The sequence below is a fragment of the Protopterus annectens genome, chromosome 6.part0 (assembly GCF_019279795.1).
Source record: "Protopterus annectens isolate FY-2018-M chromosome 6.part0, PAN1.0, whole genome shotgun sequence".
NCBI classification, from domain to species: domain Eukaryota; kingdom Metazoa; phylum Chordata; order Ceratodontiformes; family Protopteridae; genus Protopterus; species Protopterus annectens.
The window spans coordinates 1719048593-1719070274 of record NC_056737.1 but is presented as its reverse complement, the minus strand read 5'-3'; the positions used below and the strand labels follow the sequence as shown (position 1 = coordinate 1719070274).

At 42.3% G+C, this 21682-nt stretch overlaps 1 protein-coding gene across 2 annotated transcripts in view; it reads right to left on the bottom strand.

The window, feature by feature from the left end:
- The window catches only part of ALS2 (alsin Rho guanine nucleotide exchange factor ALS2), a 2167716-nt gene that overhangs the window by 449896 nt on the left and 1696138 nt on the right, over positions 1-21682 (bottom strand). For both annotated transcript variants that reach the window (XM_044075110.1, XM_044075111.1), the window contains one exon: positions 19521-19685. In XM_044075110.1, coding sequence (XP_043931045.1) covers positions 19521-19685 — 165 coding nt within the window. The remainder of the gene's footprint in view (positions 1-19520; positions 19686-21682) is intronic.

Sequence of the window (21682 nt, the reverse complement as noted above, 5' to 3'; positions counted from 1 at the left end):
GTAAGAAAGAGACTGGGCAAAAATGGCATGCATGGCAGAGTTCCAAGGCGAAAACCACTGCTGACCAAAAAGAACAAAGGCTCGCTCAATTTTGCCAAAAGAAATCTTGTTGATCCCAAAGACTTTTGGGAAAATATTCTGTGGACTGATGAAACAAAAGTTGAACTTTTTGGGAGGTGTGCGTCTCATGACATCTGGCGTAAAAGTAATACAGCATTTCAGAAAAAGAACATCATGCCAACAGTTAAACATGGTGGTGGTAGTTGGATGGTCTGGGGTGCTTTGCTGCTTCTGGACCTGGACGACTTGCTGTGATTGATGGAACCATGAATTCTGCTCTCTACCAAAAATTCCTGAAGGAGAATATCAGGCCATCAGTTCGTGACCTCAAGCCAAAGCACACGTGGGTTCTGCACCAGGACAATGATCCAAAACACACCAGCAAGTCCACCTCTGAATGGCTTAAAAAAAAACAAAATTAAGGTTTTGGAGTGGCCTAGTCAAAGTCCGGACTTGAATCCAACTGAGATGCTGTGGCATGACCTTAAAAAGGTGGTTCATGCTCAGAAACCCTCCAATATGGCTGAATTAAAACAATTCTGCTAAGAAGAGTGGGCCAAAATTCCTCAACAGCGATGTGAAAGACTCATTGCCAGTTATTGCAAATGCTTGATTGCAGTGGTTGCTGCTAAGGGTAGCTCAACCAGTTATTAGATTTAGGGGGCAATTACTTTTTCACATAGGGCGATGTAGGTTTGGATATTTTTTTTCCCTTAGTAAATAAAATCACCACTTAAAAACTGCATTTTGTGTTTACTTGGGTTACCCTTTGTCTAATATTAACATTTGTTTGAGGATCTGAAACATTTAAGTGTGACAAACATGCAAAAAAATAAGACATCAGGAAGGGGGCAAATACTTTTTCATTGCACTGTATTTACATACAAATTTGTGTGTGTGTGTGTGTGTGTGTGTGTGTGTGTGTGTGTGTGTGTGTGTGTGTGTGTGTGCGCGTGTGTGTGAGAGACAGAAACAGTTCCAGTGTACATTTGTTCAGATGTGACAAATGAGCAATGTAGTATTTTATCATTATGTTTTGACCAGTGCACAGTTACATGATTTAATGTTTTGATCAGCTGTTTTTCAGTCCACAGCTAAATGACTACTATTTAGTAACTAGCTAATTATGAAGTTGAAATTTAGTTGGCCATTTTATAACCAAATACCGCAATATAACTGGCTTTACAGTGGCTGCATCATGTTCGCATTTTATAAAATGGTAACTGGCACTGCTGGTATTGTCACAAAATCACAAAAAATCAGAAAAAGTGCATTTTTGTAAAATCTTACCATAACAGTAGTTGTCCTTCTCTTCACTGTTGCAGTAGTTTTTACTACAGGGGTTTCCTGTCAAGGATAGCCGAGCATCTGGCCAGTATACCAAAGCTTTAGGTTTTTATAGAAGTTGCACTTCAGGCATATGCTCCTTGTTCAAGGCATAGAGCATAAAGGTGACATACAGAGGTACATACCTCAGAACTGAAAAGTTTGAGGAGGAACAGTTCTAGAAAAGTGCAATTGTGTACACTTACCATAAATGTAGATGTTTGAGTGTATTCACTGTTGCAATCATCACATTTGGGTTATCCCTCCCAGGGTAGCCCTCGGCCAGCCCGAATACCAGACACTTAATATTTCTGCGTCGGTTGCTGTTGCTTGAGGACTGATGTCAGGTTGTCAGTAGTATAAAGTAAGGTAGCCAATGCCATTACATCAATTTTTCTTGCCCCAACCTGTCAGGAGCCCCCAAGTAGCAGGTGAGGTTCTGGTGGAAGAACCCCAACAGTGTAAAATAAATACAAATACATCCCTTGTAAGGAAAGGAGAACAAGTTAGAATGGCAATAAAAGGAGAAAGAGAAGAAAGGGGGATGGCGTTGGGGAAACCAGGACTGCAGCAGTGAATACACTCAAACATCTACATTTGTGGTAAGTGTACACAACTGTACTATGTTATTCATGTGTCACTGTTGCAGTCATCACATTTGGGTTGATTCCCAAAGCAGAGGAAAAGGGTGGAAGCAGTCGAGGAAATTAGGGGCTAGCTAGGATGCGCAAGACTGCAGAGGCAAACCCTGTCCTGGATTTGGAGAAGACAGGCAGGTGGCAATGCTAAGTGTGAACAGATGTCCAGGTGGTAGCCTCCAGGATGTCCCTGGTGGGGACTCCTCTGAGGAAAGCTGCAGAGGTTGAGGTTGCTCTGTTGGAGTGTGTCCTGGCCCCTTTGGGGGAAGGCTTTCCATGCTGTTTGTAGCAGAAATGGATGCAGTGTGCTATCGATTTGGAAATGGTTCGTTTGTTAATGGCTTTGCCTTCTGCCCCTGTAGCAAAGCTAACCAGCAATTGATCAGACTTTCTGAAGGATTTAGTCCTGTCCAGATAGAATCTGAGCTGTCTGTGCGCATCTTGAGAGTGAAGAATCCTTTCCCCCCTTGTTCTGGGGATTAGGAGAAAAGGTGGGCAAATGAATGGACTGGTTGACAGCCACACTAGACACCACCTTGGGCATGAAGGATGGGTTAGTTCTGAGGGATACCCTGTCTTCATGGAAGATGAAGAAGGGTTCCACAGCCATGAGTGCTTGTAGTTCAGAGAGACTTCTGGCTGAAGTGATGGCCAGAAGGAATGCTATCTTCCAGAAGATAAATTTTAGCTCTGCAGAAGCAGCTGGTTCGAAAGGAGGAAGGGTTAGCTTTTCCAATACAAAGTTAAGGTCCCAATCTGGTGTTGGTGCCCTTCTGGGTGGCCTTAAGTTTCTAGCCCCTCTTACGAACTGTTTGATCAAAGGATGTGAGAAAAGGGGCTGCTCAGTGGGAGAATGAGCAGAAATAGCATACGCATGGATTTTTATACAGGAGAAAGAGAGGCCACTGTGTAGTAGGTCAGCTAAGTAATCCAGGTTGCGAGGGAGGGAGGGCTGTGCTGTATTGGCACCCTTATCCCAGATCCAGGTGCAGAAACATTTTCATTTATCAGCGTAAGACTTTCTGGTGCTAGAACATCTGGCCTCACGGACAACATCCAGAACCTGTTTACTGAGGTTGGCAGATTGGTTTGGGGTTAGGGAATAAGTCAAGCTGCCAAATTGAGTGTCTGCAATTGGGGTTGCATAATTTCCCCTTCCCTCTGGATCAGGAGGTTTGGGATCTGAGGAAGATACCAAGGAGGTAGTGGGGACAGGCTGCGCAGCAAGGGGTACCAGTGCTGCCAGGGCCAATCTGGAGCTATAAGAATGGTCCTTGGTTTCTCCTCCCTTATTTTGAGCAGTACCCTGGGTATGAGAGGTAGGGGAGGAAAAGCACAAACCAACAGATTGGCCCAGGGGAAGGACAGGGCATCCACTTTCCAAGCCATGCAGTAATGCTTCCAGGTGCAGAATTTGCTGAGCTGATGGTTAGTGTGGGAGGCGAAGAGGTAGACATTTGGGGTTCCCCATTTCTGAGTTATTAGGGTGAAGGTACTTCTGTTGAGTTGCCACTCGTGTGGGTCCAGAAGATTTCTGCTTAATTGGTCTGCCAGAGAGTTGAGAGAGCCTGGTAGGAATTTGCTAACAGTGTAGTTGCATGGCAGAGGCTGTGTGTCAAGGGGTCATGGCCAGCCTGCATAGAGGGTAGGAGTGAGTCCCTCCCTGCTTGTTTATGTACCACCTCACAGTGGTGAGGTTTGTTTTGATCAGGAGAGCCCCTGGACAGAGAAGGGGCTGGAAAGCTATTAAGATGTGTTGGACAGCCATCATCTCTTTTTGGTTGATGTGTAGAGGGATTTGCTGTGGGCTCCATTGGCCCTCTATACACCTGCTGGCCAGGTGTGCACCCCAAGTGCAGTCTGATGCATCTGTGTTGATTGCCTGGGTGGTGGAGGGTGGGGAGAAAGGCATTCCCTTGTTGTGGGAGCATGCTGTTGCACACCAAAGAAAATCTTTTCTGAAGCAAGGAATTATAGGTAGAAGAGTTTCCAGGTCATGAGAGAGTGTTGACACCAAAGGCTCTTTACGTACCACTTGAAGTTTCCTCAAATGCAGTCTAGCATATGGAATGAGTAGTATGCAAGATGTCATTAACCCCAGAGCTTGCAAGATCTTCCTTGCATTTAGTTGTGGCCTGGTGGCTAGTTGAGAGAAGTAGGCTGTCAGGAAAATTTGTTTCTCTGAAGTAAGGTATGCCACCTGGGATGCTATGTCCAGACTTGCTCCCAGGAAGATTATCCTTTGGGTGGGCACCTGTTTGGATTTCTTTTCATTGATAGTGTACCCTAGGGAGGTTAGTAGGGTCTTTACAAAGGCCAAGTGCTTGAGTAGCTCTTCCTAGCTGTCTGCCTGAATAAGACAGTTGACTAGGTAAGGGTAAATCTGAATATTTCTTTGTCTGCAAAAGACAATGGCCGGAGCCAGACATTTTGTGAAAACTCTGGGAGCAGTAGATAAGCCAAAGGGAAGGGCAGAGAACTGAAAGTGTTGAGCTCCTGCCCTGAAGTGGAGATATTTCCTGCATGCTTCTCCTGATAAGAATGTGGAGGTAAGCCTCTTTTAGATCCAGGGTGGCTAGCCAAGTGTCCTTGGAGAGCATGGGTAGCAGCTGTTGGAGGGTGAGTATTTTGAATTTTGGGATCACCAGGAAGGTGTTTAGAATGGATAGATCAAGGATGGGGCACCAGAAAAAGTCTGGAGTAGAAACCTTGGCCTTTCTGTTCTGCAGGAATGTGCTCTACTGCCCTCATAGAGAGCAGGGAAAGGATTTGCTTGTGAGCCTCTGCCCACTGATTTGGTGGTAGATCTGGGAACCCTTTTGGGGTTGGAAGGGTGTGGAAAGAAAATTTGTATCCCTGAGACACAATCTTCAGAACCTAATGGTCTTTGTTAATGGTGGCCCAGGTGCTTGAGTGAAAGGATAGTTTTCCTCCTAGGGGTAAGTGACGGTGGGTAGAGGGAGGGAGTGAAGAAGGTGAGTCATTGTGAGTTCCTACCATAAGGGGATGGCTTAGAACTTCCTGGATTTGAAGTGGAGGTAGTCCACTGCTTAGATCTCTGCATTCCCTCTGCTGTCTGGGGGGGTCTGCTTCCATGGGGCCTAGGCTGGGCCGGTTTACTGGGAGCAGGAAAGGACCAGTGTTTGGAAGGACAATGCCTGCTGAACCTAGGGAGCTGGACCTGCAAGAAATCCTTAACTGTTTGCATAGACTTTGCTTTTTCTTCCAACTTTTTTAAGACCTCTTCTGCCTTAGTACCAAATAAGTTATCTTTGTGCAAGGGGGCATCCAACAATTTAGATATGACATGGTCTGGCAGGGACTGCTCCTTAAGCCATGCATGGCTTCTAATGACAGATCCAGTGACTTTTGCCCTGCAAGAAGCTTCTAGGGTATCAAAACCACAGTGCAACGTGTGTTTAGTTACTTGACTTGCAGAATGCAAGAAGTATTGTAAATTTTTAGATTCTGCCCAAGCAGGAAAGGAAGACTTTAAGGAGCTCCAGGTATGTTGCTGAAATTTCAGTATATGGAACTGACAATTTAGTGACCTGATAGCAAGAGTAGCCAAGTTTTATACTTTTTTACCCCATCTGTCCAATGCTCAGGAATCCTTATCTGAGGGGGTGGGATTCTTAGCAGAGGTTACTTTAATCCCTTTTGGCCCTTGAGAAATGACCTCAGGGTCAGCTGTAGGATTTTTAACAAGATATTTGTGAGAGTGGGTCATTGGTTTCTTGGGTGTGGTTTTTACACTGGGCCTAAGAAACTCAGTAGTTTTAGAAAGAACAGTAGTCGCTAAAGAAGACGGCTTGTGTTGAGATTCGGTAGTGCGAATGACTTCCTCAGAAGCCTGTGCCTGCTCAGTGGCTCTGGACCCATCCAAGGCAGAGATGACCACAGGATCCTTAATCGAAGAATTTTGCGGCATACCGGACTCCAAAAGGGTCTCGGTTGTGGCCTGTAATTCAACAGAATCGGACATTAGGAGCTGCAAAAGTGCCTCACTGAGTACCAGAGAACTGACGACTAGCTTAATGGAAGCGTCGTCAGTAGGTTTAGACCTGTGCGGTCTGTCTCTGTCTTTATCTTTACATTTTTTGGAAGATCTGCTGTAGGATGGCTTACTGAATCCATATCGGAATTCGAGGGCTGTAAGCGAATATACCTGGCTACAATAAGGGCCCGAAGACAGATAGTTTTGCGTTGAACAAAGCACAGAAGCGACAATGAGGGATGTCGTGGTCTGGGCCTAAACAAGTGACGCAGTAATAGCGGAAGTCTTGGTGTGGTATTTGATTTCCACAGGCGAGATAATGTTTAACTTTTTATGACTTCGGTTAGTGCAAGAAAAAAGGATCCCCAACAGGGTACTTAGCTTTAGAAGACTTTAACTTCAATTCAGTAGACAAAAACTCAGGTAGCAGCTGACTGGCACTCATGCAAACTACTTCTGCTTTGGGCTTCAAGACAAGAAAGACTGACGTAATGGTGTCGGCTGCCTTACTTTATACTACTGACGACCTGATGTCAGTCCTCAAGCGACAGCAACCAACGCAGAAATGCGAAGTCTCTGGTATTCGGGCCAGCCGAGGCCTATCCTGGCAGGGATAATCCAAATGTGATGACTGCAACAGTGAAACATGAAGAATATCTAGGATGAACTAAAGCAAAACAGTAGAGCAGAAGGGCGAGTACTGCAAGTGAAGAAGAGGACATCTACTGTTATGTTAACATTTTATACAGCTGTACTATGTCCTTCCATATCACTGTTGTAGTACGCTTTAGTAAAAGCAAAGTACAAAAGCTAAAGGGGAAACTTGAAAGGTGAAAGGCCTAGAACATCCCTCAAAAAACCCATGCAGGGTAGCTCTGGCAAAGCCAGCTCTTGCTCTGGAAACATCCAATTAATAATGCTTAGTAAAGATATGGACAGAGATCCAAGTAGCAGCCTCAGAGATGGAACTGGTACCCAATCCTTTGGGAACAGCACCTGAAGAAGTAGGGATTAAAAAGGAAGTAGAGAAAGAGCCTTGGGAGGAGGCAGGGAAGCCAGCACAGGGGTGGTCTGGAGCCAGCAACTAAGAAACACATAACCCTGAGAAGGAACTAGGACTGATTTCTGGAAGTTTACTGAAATGCCAGGCTTTGTAAGAGACAAACAGTATAGGAAGGTAATGAAGCAAGGTCTCATGGGAGGAAGCCTGAATGAATAGATTATCCAGATAAGGAAAGATCTGAACCCCTCTCATTCTGTAAAAAGCAATCACAGGAACAAGGCATTTCACGAAAACACTTGGGAGAGTAGAAAGGTCAAAGGGCAAAGAAGAGAACTGAATACAAGGAAGAAACAGAGAAACACAAAAACTTCCTGAAAAGGGAATGAATTTGGATGTAAAGATAAGCATCCTTTAGATCCAAGGAGACCAGAAAAGCCTGGGGGAGGGAGAAGAACAGGAAACAAGATCTGATGGGATAACATCTGAAAGGAATGGATCTTCAGAAAGGTGCTGAGCTGAGAGAGGTCCAGAATGGGGTCTCAAGGTGCCTTCATTCCTGGGAAAGTACAGTTGTGTACACTTACCATAAATGTAGATGTTCGAGTGTATTCACTGTTGCAGTGATTACTTTTGGGTTATCTGCCTGCAGTAGCCCTCAGCTGGCCTGATTAACAAAGTCTTGGGTCCTGCGTCGGATGCTGTCCCTTCTTCCATGACGTCAAGTCATCAGGGGTATAAAACATGCAGTCGATGCCATTACATCAGTTTTCCTTGCCCCAGATGTGAGGTGCCCCATAATGGGAAGCAATTAAATCTATAATTACAAGGATATACCTAAAACAAAAAAGCAAATACACCAAAAAGCTTTTTCAGCATAGTAAGGGAGAGTAGAGGTATAGCCAAAAGAAGAAAGGGGGCTGGAGGGAGTGTAACCAGGACTGCAACAGTGAATACACTCGAACATTGACATTTATGGTAAGTGTACACAAAGTACAGTTGTGTACACTTACCATAAATGTAGATGTTCAAGTGTATTCACTGTTGCAGTTATTACATTTGGGTAATCTGCTGGCAGGTTGCCCTCAGTCGGCCTGATTAACAAAGTCTTGGGTCCTGCATTGGTTGCTGTCCCTTTTTCCATGAGGTCAAGTCGTCAGGGGTATAAAACATGCAGCCGACACCATTACATCAGTTTTTCTTGTCCCAGATGTCAGGTGCCCCCCAAATGGGGAACAAAATAAAGTTAAAAACACAAATATATACCTCCAACCAAAAGCAAATATACCAAAATGGCTTTTAAGCATAGTAAAAGAAAGCAGAGGCATAGTAAGAGACAAACGGGGCTGGAGGGAGGGTAACCAGGACTGCACAGTGAATACACTCAAACATCTACATTTATGGTAAGTGTACACAACTGTACTATGTTCTCTATGTTTCACTATTGCAGTCATTACATTTGGGTAGATTCCCAAAACTATGGTTGGGAGGATGGATTTATACAGCATTAGGACCAGCTATAAGGCCCTGCAAAACAGCAGCGGCAAAGCCAGCTCTAGATTTAGAGAAAATTGCTAAGTGATAACGCTTGGTGAAAGTGTGAACTGTACTCCAGGTAGCAGCTTCTAGAATATTCCTGGTCGGAACACCTCTGAGAAAGGCTGCAGATGTAGATGCAGCCCTGGTGGAATGAGATCTGATCCCCTGGGGGATAGGTTTTCCATGGTGCTTATAGCAGAAATGAATGCAATGGCTTATCCATTTAGAAATGGTTTGTTTTGAAATAGTCTTTCCCTCTACCCCTGCAGCTAATGCCACCAGCAGTTGTTCAGATTTTCTTTGAGATTTAGTCCTGTCCAAGTAGAATCTAAGTTGTCTGTGCACATCCAATAAATGCAGAATCCACTCCCCCTTGTTCTGTGGATTGGGAAAGAAAGCTGGCAAATGGATGGACTGATTAAGAGCCACACTGGATACCCACCTTGGGCATGAAGGATGGATTGGTCCTGAATGACACCCTGTCCGCCTGAAAGATGATGAAAGGCTCCATTGCCATAAGGGCCTATAATTCAGACATCCTTCTAGTGGAGGTGATTGCTAAAAGGAAGGTTGTTTTCCAAGAAAGAAATTTTAAGTCTGCAGTAGCAGCTGGCTCGAAAGGAGGTAGAGTGAGTTTTTCCAATACAAAGTTAAGGTCCCAGGCAGGGGGTTGGACCTCTCCTGAGTGGTCTCAAGTTTTTGGCCCCTCTGAGGTACTGCTTGAGCAGAGGATGAGAGAAGAGGGGAGGTTCTGTGTTGTAATGAGCTGAAATGGCTGAGGTATGGATTTTAATGGAGGAAAAAGACAGGCCCTTGTGAAGCATCTCAGTTAAGTAATGCAAAATCTGAGGTAATTGGGCGCTGCTGTGCTCATCCCTTGAGACCGATTCCAGGCACAGAATATTCCAGGTTTGCTGAGGGATGCCAAGGGTGAATTTAAGTGATTAGCCAAGCTGCAAGTTTCAATGTTGGGAGCGGAGGATGCAGAATTTGGTTCTCTTGCTGTGACAGTAAGGAAGGTGTCTGTGGCAGGTGCCATGGAGAAATGTGTGACATACTGCGCAGGAGTGGGTACCAGTGTTGGCGTTGCCAGTCTGGAGCAATCAAAATAATTTTTGTTTTGTCCTGTTTGACTTTTAGCAGAACTTTGGAGAGTAGAGGCAGAGGGGGAAAGGAGTAGACTGACAGGTTTTTCCAGATGAAGGACAGAGCATCCACTTTCCAGGATTTTTTGTGAGGAGTTCTTGTGCAGAATTTTCCAACTGGTAGTTCTGGGGAAAAGCAAATAGATCTATGTCTGGACTCCTCCATTTGCTTGTCAACAAGTTGAAAATCCGTGGTTTCAGTTTCCATTCGTGTGGGTCCATGAGATTTCTCCTTATTTCGTCTGCCAGAATATTCTGCTTTCCTGGCAGGAACTGAGCTTGTAGTTGCACTTTGTAGCTCAAGGCCATGTTCCACAATGCCATGGCTAGTCTGCAGAGGGGGTAGGAATGTGTACCCCCCTGCTTGTTTAACCGTGGTATTGTCCGTCTTTACCAGTAGTTGTCCTGGATGAATGTAGTCCTTGAAGGCTGTCAGAGCATTCTGTACAGCTAACGGTTCTTTTTGATTGATATGTAAGTGCATTTGTTTTGGGCTTCATTTGCCCTGAATGCACTTCCCTGCCAGATGAGCCCCCCCATGCATAGTCTGATGCATCTGTAGTTAGGGTTTGGGCAGCAGGGGGTAGTGCGAATGGCAGTCCCTTGTTTTGGTGGCAGGCCTCTGCCCACCATAGGAACTCTAGGCGTAGGCAAGGTATGATAGGAATCATTGTTTCCAGGCTGTGACAATGCTTACTCCATAAACTTTTTAAGTACCACTGAAGTTTCCTCATATGCAGTCTTGCATATGGAATTAGAAGAATGCAAGAGGCCATGAGCCCCAAGGCTTGCAGTATTTGTCTTGCAGTATTTGTCTTGCAGATAGCAGGATTTTTGTGGCCGCCTGTTTGAAGTAAGTTACCAAATGAATTTGCCTTTCTGGCATGAGGAAAAGCCATCTGGGCAGTTGTTTTCACGCATGCACCCAGGAATGTAATCTGTCGAGAGGGTACCAGTTGTGATTTCTTTTTGTTTATGGTGTACCCTAGACAAGTTAGAATCCTTTTTACAAACACCAGATGTTTTATAAGTATGACCTGGTTTTCTGTCTGAATTAGACAATCATCCAGGTATGGCTATATCTGAATATTTCTTTGACTGCAAAATGCAATTACTGGAGCCAGGCACTTTGTGAATAGCCTGGGCGCAGTAGACAAGCCAAAGGGCAGTGCAGAGAACTGATAATGCAAGTAGCCTGCTTTGAAGCGTAGGTATCTTCTGCAAGATTCCCTGATTGGGATATGCAGATAAGCTTCTTTCAAATCTAGAGTTGCCAACCAGGCATCCTTGCCTAGCATAGGTAGTAAATGGTGAAGAGTCAGCATCTTGAATTTTGGAATGTCCAGAAAGGTGTTTAGAGTAGACAGGTCCAGAATTGGACGCCATGATTTGTCTTTTCTGGGTACCAGGAAAAGTTTGGAATAGAAACCTTGTCCCTTTTCCTCTTTTGATACTGGTTGAATAGCCCCCATGTTTAAGAGGGAAAGTACTTGTTTCTGAGCCTCTGCCCACTGATTTGGGGGCAGGTCTGGGCATTGGTTTATAGTTGGCAACGTGTGGAAATGAAATCTGTATCCCTGGGACACTATTTAAAACCCATTTGTCCTGGGTTATGAGTTGCCAGTTTTTTGCATGAAGAGCAATCTTTCCCTCCAAAGGGGCGGCTGAAAGGTAAGTGCTTTGTAATTTTAAAGGGAAGTCATTGAGACTGTTTACCATAGCGGGGTGTCTTGTTATTTCCAGATTTGTGCTTTTGGAGTGTCTGGGTTTGGCTTGTGGATCTGGAAGGAGCTGGAAAGGACCAGTTCTTAGTAGGCCAGTACCTACTAAATCTTGGAGGTTGCACTTGTAAGAAATCTTTCATAGTTTGCATAGATTTAGCTTTATCTTCCATCTTTTTTAGAACTTCTTCAGCCTTATTACCAAACAGGCGATCCTGAGTTAAAGGAGCATCCAGCAATTTTGCATTAACATGATCAGGCAGAGATTGTTCCTTAAGTAAGCATGCCTTCTAAGCACAGACCCAGTAACAGCAGCCCTGCAAGAGGCCTCTAAAGAATCAAAACCACATTGCAAAGTATGTTTTCCAACTTGTTCAGCTGAATACAATAAATCCTGTAAATCTTTGTTTTCCACACAGTCAGAAATCAACATCATTTTCTGTTTAAGCAGTCCGATGATATGCTCTTGATATTTTAGCATATAAAACTGACAGTTTAAAGCCCTGATTGCCAAGGTTGCAGAAGTATAAACCTTTTTACCCCATCTATCCAGCATCCTGGAATCTCTATCAGAAGGGGTAGGATTTTTAGCAGTAGAAGCCTTAATGCCCTTGGGGCCCTGAGAAATGGTTTCTGGGTCCGCAACAGGATTTTTGAAAAGGAACTTGGAGTCAGGAACCCTGTAGTACCTGTCAGGTTTACTAGGAGCCAGAGGCAGGGAATCAGGGACCATACTGGATTCCGAAAACACATCATCAACAATGTCTAGTACAGGAGGTATAGCCAAAGGCCTATGCTGAGGAAGAAGGAGGAAATCCTTAAGCCTCTTTTTGGATTCATTAAATTCCTGACTTTCCTAGTGGAAATGCTCCCTTAAGGTATGCAAAGTTTCCCCAAAAGAAAAGTCCTCAGGGGGGAAGCAGAGGGAATAGAATCCTCTGCATCAGAATCCTCATAAGTACGAATGGACAAATCCAGGTCATTAGAAGAGTCAGAAGAAAGAGTAAGAGTACTGATCAGAAAATTCATAGTCAAGCTCAGCCTTAGGCCTCTTAGAAAGGGGGGTTGACTACCCCTGATTACAGTAATTAAATCTTCAGCCATTTTGATCATTTGTTTTTTAGGGATAGGGGCCTGAACATGTGGTCTGGGCGTCGGTTTTCTAGACATAGATCGAGATTTAGGCCTTAGTATTGAAGGTGGAGTCAGTTTAATATGCAAGTCTGTAGGCCTGAATACACCCACAGAAGCCGGTGCCTGCACAGCGGTTCTGGACCCATCCAAGGTAGAGACATCCACGGGTTCCATAGGTGAAGCATCTCACGGCATACCGGACTCTGAATGGGTCTCAGTAGAGGCCTGCGAATCAGAAGTAGCGGGTATCAGGGGCTGCAAACGCACCTCACTTAGTACCACCGAACTGGAGACTGACTGACTTAGGAGAAGCATTGTCTGCAGTTTTGGACCTCAACGGCCTGTCTCTGCCTTTTTCTTTGCGTTTTGTCGGAATTCCGGTAGTCGGATGGCTAACCGATGCCATTTCTGGATAATTAAACCGAGAACCGAAATATTTACAGGCAAAAATGCACCGACGACGGATAGTGCGCTGATTAAATAAAGCAAAAAACCGACAGCAAGGTACGTCGTTGTCAGGGCCTAGGCAAGGAATACAGTACAAATGAAAATCTTTATGAGGTATTTGCTTCCCACAAGTAATGCAATTATTAACTTTTACTGACATCGGTAAGGAGCAAGAAAAAGTTTCCCCAACGGGGTACTTAGCTTTAGTTGAAGACTTCGGTTCTGAAACTTAAAAACGAAAACTTCAGGAGTCGGCCAACCGGCACTTGCGAACTGCTTCTGCTTTGGGCACCGCACAGCAAGAAAGACTGATATAATGGCGTCGGCTGCATGTTTTATACCCCTGATGACCTGACGTCATGGAAGAAGGGACAGCATCCGACAAAGGACCCAAGACTTTGTTAATCAGGCCGACTGAGGGCTACTGCAAGCAGATAACCCAAATGTAATGACTGCAACAGTGAAACACGCAGAACATCCAGACACATTCTAGAATAAAAACCCTTCCCTCCTGGTTAGTGGGAACAGCTTGAATGGTGGCCTTGTGCCAAAAAGACCCTGAAGTAGTTGTGAGAAGAAAGGAAGCTGCTCCTGAGGAGGTTGAGGGATGCCCATAAAAGGAGGAAGGGATTTCCATACCATGAAGTATCCCTGACTGATGATGGACAGAAACCAAAAGTCTTAAATGATCCTTAACCAACTGGGAAGGGACAAGGGAATTTGGCTCATGAAAGGGGTAAACAGAGAGTCAGATAGAACCTGGCTTGCCTTGAAAAAGAGGTTTCTGAGAAGTGGGAGTCTGAGTAGACTTAGCAGGAGGAACCTGTCTAGAACCCCTCAACTTTCAGAGGATAGCAAGGCTGCCTGCGAACAAAAGCAGATTTAGATGGATAATTCTTCTGGAACTTAGGAATAGAAGAAACAAAAATATGCTTCAATTCCTGCAAGGCCTTACCTTTATACTGTAGAGACTTGAAGTTCAGCAGCCACAGAACCAAACAGGTACTTATTATCAAGAGGATCATCCAATATTTTACACTTAATATCATCAGGTAAAGACTGGAGATAAAGCCAAGAGCAACGTCTCAAAGCAGAACCAAAAACAACAGCTTTACAGGAGGCATCAGGTGAATCATAACTACGTGTAAGAGAGTGCCAAGCTACTTGAGAAGTACAGCCAGTAACAAAAGGGCTAAGGCCTTCCCTTCAAAATCAGGAACGTCTGAGATAGTCTGAGAAAGAAGAGTTAAAACATACCTGGGCATATGGGTCTGGTCATTAATAGCCCAAAAGGCAAGGTGGCATCAGTATATATCTTCTTGCCCAGCCATTCCATGGCTCTACTGTCCTTGTCAGAAGGAAGTAGTTTAGGAGAAGGAAAAAGTTTAGAGGGTTTTTCAGAAGCGACACACACTACAGAGGGGGGTCAGCAGGATGACATTTGTAGAGGAACTTGCACTCATCAGACACCTTGCAAAATCTGTCAGGTGTCTTAGGGGATGGAGGTTGAGAACCTGCGGCCACAGAAGTTGCTGAAAAGGTATCCAAGATGGTAGACAAGAATTTTGATTACTTTTGTATGAATGCAAATTTTCCTATGTCACAAATGATAATTCAATAAAGGTGTTTGGAAAAAAAAGACTACAGGGATAGCAGAGGGCTTAAGAAACTCCATCCAATGGAGGGGGGCATTATGCCTTACCACCATTAAAATTATGCAACAATTCAGAGAATGACTTCAAAGTGTACAATTTTTCAGACATGATTTTGAATGAAACTGTGTGTGACATTTTTGCAAAAGGATTTACTTTTGTTCCTGATAGATCTTTCGATTTAGTCCATACATTAATGAACTTAAAGCTTTATATCAGGAAATAAAATTTAAATGTTCTGTTCAATAAAATTGAATCAGTTAGTGACCCTTTCAGAATTTCTAGCACATATAATCCACCACTACACCCACCTTAATTTTTTATGAAAGGGTGTGTGAACTCGATTTAAGAGAGTTACCCAAAAAAGTCTGGAATGGGAAAAGGATACATATGAACTTGAATTTGGAAGACAATTTTGAGCTTGAATTCCTGCTCCATAACAATGGAGTGAGAATAATGAAACCAGACAAAGGTGGGGGGGGGGTAGTAATTATGAATAAAGTGGATTATAATAATAAGATGCATGAGATCTTGAACACTGACACACACACACTATGAGCTCCTTGAATGAAAAGAATGTAGCTTATAGGAGAATTAAAGGTTTCATCCAAGACATGTTTATTGATGGTTTAATCACTATTAATGAGTTGCACTATCTCACGATAGATTTTCCCACTATCCCATGTATTTTTGGTATTCCAAAAATACATAAGGATATGTACCAACCACCTATGTGGCCTATTGTGGACGCCAGAGGCTCTATTACCTACCCCTTAGCAAAGTATTTGGACAAGGAATTAAGTAAACTTGTATGGGATGAGCCCAGTGTCTGTACAGATTCGTGGGACTTTCTAAGGAAAATTAATGACATCAGTTATAGTAAGGGATATCTGTTGGTCACTATTGATGTGGTTAACCTGTACAGTGTGATACCACATAACATTCGTTCCAAGTGGTTTTGTGAATATCTCCATTCTAAAAATCTAGCACAGGATAGGGTTAATCTTTTTGAACAGATGCTGGATTTAATATTAAGGAACAACTTCATACTATTTGATTTCCTTCTGAAAGAGGGAGTGGCAATGGGCTCCGCTTGTAGGGGCCTATATGCCAATATTGTCATGCTTGAGTGGGAAAAACAATATTTAAAGACATCTGAATATTTTCAATTTTGTAAGACATACATGTGTTATTTGATTTATATGTTTATATTGTGGAAAGTACCTAGAGATACATTGAATGCTTTCCTGGAATATATTAACACCACAACTAGTTTTCTAAAATTCACATATTCAATAAATGATATGAGTATAGCATACTTGGACGTCCTTTTAACGAAGGATGTTGGGAACAGGTTTCTAGCAAAGATTTTCCGTAAAAATACATACTCCAATAGTTTTTTTACATTTTAGTAGTTGTCACCCATTCAAATATAAATGGTCAGTTGTAAAGGGGCAGCTTGTCCGTGCTGCCCGTATGACAACTGTATGGGAGACATATACTGAGGAGTGTAATCTGTTGAAACAAATGTTTCTCAAGAGAGGTTATCCAAGTTCGCTAATAGACCAAATTGCTAATGAAGTGAACAGTAAGAGAAGGTCTGAGCATTTTGCCCCTATTTTAAACATGAAAAACACTAATGTAGTACAAACATTAGAAAATGTCTGTTTAACAACTACAGGATTCAACACTATTAATAATAATAACAGCGAAACCACAATATGTGTATCAGCTACACCGAAGTCCTATGAGAATAGTTTTTTAACATTTAATAGGGAAGCAAATTACATAAAGAATATTTTGACTAAAAACTGGGAGTTTATTAGGAATGACAAAGTTATGAGGGACATTTTAGGAGAGGCTCCCATTTGTGAATACAAGAAAGGACATTGCTTAAAAAATATATTCGAGACACAGAAAGGTGAGCAGTATAAAGGGTTTATGCACAGATGTGGTAGGTGTAAATTTTGTAATAACATTGAAACAGATAAAGGTGTGGAGATTAACGGAACAAATATCTGGGTTAAAAGCAAATTTACATGTTCTACACAGAGGGTTGTTTATTGTGCTATTTGTTTCCTGCCCATGTTTCTACGTTGGCAAGACTGAAAGAAAATTTAAAACCAGAATTAGTGAACATCTTAGATACATATGAGATGGCTGTGAAGGGAATGCCTTAGCAAGACATATTACAAGGTTTCCACAACATGAATTTAAGTTCATTATATTGGAATGTGTGGTACCTAGAATTCGTGGGGGGCATGGCCCTACCTATTAGAAAAATTGGAACTCGCATGGCAGTTGAGACTGAATTCCATGTACCGGCCAGGACTGAATGACAACCTATTAGTAGCTTTTTAAAATTAAAAGCTCTTATAAGACACTGAACTTGTAGTAATATTTTATGTGAAGGTAACAGTGTAGTGGTTATTACATCTGCTTCATACATAGAAGGTCCTGGGTTCAATTCCTAGTGGAAGCTGTTCATTTACTTTTCATTACTTTTACTGTTTTACAACTTCATTTGTTTATCTTTTATTAGCATATTTACTGGGGTAATAGAATGCTATATTTAATTATATTATATTAAATGGATTGGTATTATTATATTGTTTAAAATGTTTTAAAATATCCATGATATATAATATACTTTTGAACTTGAACACTGCTGCTATCTGATTTTGTTTTAGGACATACTGTTGCTTTAAACTTTTTAAGTCTGTTTCAGGATATGATGTCGTCCTTACAGGGTTTAAAACAAACTGGGCTGTTTTAAAATTTGCATCTGATGAAGTCTCTGTAATTTTGGAATACTGAAACGAAAGCGCTTATATATGTTATTGTTTATTAAATAAAAAACGTGCTTGGTGGTTTTAAGAAGTGGTCTGCCTCCTCTACACTCATTTTTGTGGATTTATTCGTTGATTTGGTTTTGAATTTCTTCAAAGAGAAAGTCTGGGCTAAGCCAAGAGAAGGGATCTGAGAGGAAACGAGACTTTTCCACTGAACCAATTCCTCTTCAGAGGAGTCCTGCTCTCTGTCTCCCAGAATCCAGTCCCTCTTCACAGAGGTCCTGTTTTATGGACCTCTTGAGTGGGGTAGAGAACCAAGGGGAGCAGGTATAGTAACTGCCTGAGGAGGCTTCAATGCCATCAATGCATTAAATAAGCCCTTGGGAAAATCCTGCCATTCACATTGGTGATCTTTAAGTGCAGGGGAAACGTGTTTGTTTTTTTTTGTTTTCTCTTTTCAGGGACTTTTGCCTGAAACACCCAAGGAGGCTGAGACCCTTGTCTACACTCAACTAATGTAGTAGAAATTCTCTCTATTGAATAAGTACCTGTGAAATCCCCCTTGGTCCCTATGAAATAATCAGCTAAGTTTACCCCTCAACACCTAGAGCAGATGTCTGCACAACCTCCGAGGATGTGCGAGAAATTGGATCCATGCCAGCCTCTGATATGGTCGCAGCAGAGGAATCTGATGCAACAAATGGGTGATCCTGTGGGCTTCCCCAGCCTCAAGAGAGACATCTGGGTGAGGTAGGACAGTAGCCAAATCAGACCTGATGTTTTTGGCCTTTTCCCTAGCAGGAGGTTGATCTTCAGGACAGGAAGATTCTGCCACAGTACCCTGCATCAACAATGTAAGACACTGATTCTCTAGGTAAACGGACAAGGAGGATAGAAGATTATGTAGGGTCTTAGGTACAAATATCTGGCAAACTTAACACTGTGTATGGTTGCAAGAAACTACCAACTAGAAGAGACTGCTTGTGACTATCCTTGTGGAGAATCTGCTTCCCACACTGACATTTTCCCTTTCTGTATGACATCTAAAGTCAATAAAATTAAAGATAAGAAACCACGATGGGGCACTTATCTGAAACACAGCTTGGTAACCAGCACAGAAGGAGCATTCAGACTGATGATCAATGATGGCAGTTTTATTGGTGGCAAAGAAGTTCTGAGGTATGTATGTCCATACGTCACCTTTATAACCTACACCTTGAGTGGGGAGCACACGTGAATGTACAACGTGTGAAGTCCTAAGGCTTTGGGATACTGACCAGACATTGGGCTACCATTGACAGGGAATCCCTTTAGTAAAGAATACTGCAACAGTGATATGGAATGACATCTACAAATACACTGGAAATGAGAAGATTTTCTTATTCTACTGATCTTTCCTTAAGGCTTTTGACAGTATAGGAATCAACTATTTCTAAGACCAAGGGACCAAACCATTTTCTCAGGAATTACAAGTTATCAGAAGGGAGCACACCATACAGAATGAATGAATGAATGAATGAATACAAGGCAAGGAGGCAATAACAATAGGAAAAAAGCACAAGAAGGGGCTGCTGTATACTTGCACATAATGTTCACTGAACACATTCTTTTGATGAAATATCTGCACTCAAGCATATCTCTCAATATATAGCAAAAAACGTATTTTTACTGTTAAGTCAATGTTTTATTTTTTTCCAAACAAATACAGCCATTTTGACATCACAGTTAACTGGACTGTGTTAATATGGTCATTATTCTTCAACTGATTTTCAAATTACTTTTTTATCTTTTCTTCTTAAATCTATAACACTACTATTCATACAGTTGGAACATGGTTGAAATGCAAGAAGAAGTCTGACTGCGCAGCCAAGTGGCATTCCTAGAAAATGCATAAAGAATACTCCTTTCTCCTGCTGGAGTGGCCAACTAACACACTACTATGAGATACAAGGCCACAAAATTTCCAAATATTGTCAAAAATACCCCTGCCTCCTTCCCTCCTTCAATCTACTAGGAATGTTTGTTTTGATGTAATTACTCAGCATGAAGAAATGCTAAGTATTATTTACCTGTCTTTGTACTGTCGTCGGCTGGTGGTCAGTGCTACTGCTATACTGTCCCAAGCCTTCCACACCTCACCCTGTCCAGCGGTTTCACAGCCAAGTTGATGCCAGCACTCTTCAAACACAGCCTTCCATTTCTCATCAGAAGGGACTGCCAGACTTCCAAGCTTTCTATTCAAGAAAACACAGACAAATGTCAAACCACAGAGTACACTACAGTTTTCTCACACAGTAAAGAATCTTGTGTAACAATTGAAGAAATTGTATGACTAGAACTTAATGCAGTACTTGGTGCAAAATTCAAATTCAAGGTAACAGGGAAAAATGCTTACTGATAACTGTTGTGGCAGTTTAAGTTCAGATATGCTGAAAAGGTACAGAGGTGAAGCCGTGCCAAAATTCAACCCAAATGAAACAATCACTGAAAAAAGAAGGTCAGCTCACTGTTACAGCTCTTGTTAAGTCAGGGATACCCTGGGTCAAATAACCTTTGTCTGCTACATTCACAGTGGTCAGTTATCAAATCACAGGTGTTGCAAAGGTTTTAGCTCCGATTATATTGGCTGTGACCCAGATTCACCTAACTGGCCATTATGATGGAGGCACCAGTGAAGTGAACGTGAATGGTCTTGTGGTGGACATGAGGGCAAATGAACTTTGCCCATGGCAGCATAGGCAGATATAGGGGTACATCAGTGTTAAGTGAAAAAAGTAGTTAAGAAAAGAAGAAACTTCCTGGAAGCCCCTGCACAATGGTGCCTCACTTGCAGGGACGTCGGGAGGCATACGCACTGTACTGATTTCAGTACAACGTATTTAGAAGGGGGGTAGCTTTTTAAATTTTCACAATTTTCGCGCTTTACTAGTGCACGACGATGACGTCAGCTCATCCAGTCAGACTGGAGCTCACCGCACATGTCAGTTCAGTTCGAATGCGTTTTCAAGTGGGAGGCGTTATGTTGGTCAAAGCGGGAGGATTTGTTTCTGCAAGAACTTTATGTAGAACCGAGGGTCGTTGGTCGAAGCGGGAGGATTTGTTACTGCAAGGACTACTTTATTTAGAACCGAGGGTCGGAGACTTTATTTACAACGAAGCGGGAGGATTGGGTCGGTGAGTAATATGAAGAGTGTGTGTGTGTGTGTGTGTGTGTGTGTGTGTGTGTGTGTGTGTGTGTGTGCGTGTGTGTGTGTGTGTGTGTGTGTCCCCTCAACTAAACAGCCTTGGTGAAAGTTTCTGGAGATCTTAGGGAATATAACTTACGGCATACAATATCAAACATATATTTTGCAAACAATACATGAAAGTGTTCTTAAGAGAATACAGAGACATGTCACACACTGTTCCTGGACAGATACCAGTCTCTCTCTTTCTTCTACCCGTATCTGCATTAAAATTATAGTTTTAAAAATACACATACCATAGTACTGTAATAAAATACTAAAATGAAAAAGAATACAAGTGGACAAGTTACACAAAAAATTAATAAGTTACTGGAGTAACAATTAAAAAAAAGTTTATTTTACATTTTAGAAAAAGTACCACAATTATCAGTGTGTGTTAAGGGGGGGTTCAAAACTGGAGTCTAGGAAACTCTCTTTGCAGATCAGATTGAATGCTACTCAGCCCCCAGGCTTCAATGACAAAGTTACTATTACGTGTGTTTAAGTCTTGAAAGAAAACAAGCTTTGATTTTATGATTGGAGAAATTATAATTTTAAGATGTTACAACAGTATTTTATATATGTATGTATATATACCATACTTTTTATTTACAAGATATGCTTACACATTTCTTGCTGTAGTTTTAGGACATTGGTCATGATTCTTGCTCTCAATGAAAGTGACAGCTTTCATCAAGAGTATTTGTTTTAGAATCTGGACCCTGGTGTAAGGCTGTTAATAGACAGGCCTTAAACCAATATAAGTCACTTGCATGACAGCAGGTCTTTCCAAATCAGGGGAGACTTGGACTGAAAGCAACTGTTTTGGAATCTGACCCATTATGCATTATTAATATGATTTTTTGTAAGATATATATATATATATATATATATATATATATACACACACACACAAGTGTGTGCGCGTGTGTATAATTGTGAGTGATCACTGCATTTAATAAGGATTTGAAATCATGTTTTTATAAAACGTTTCTGATAGCTGACTG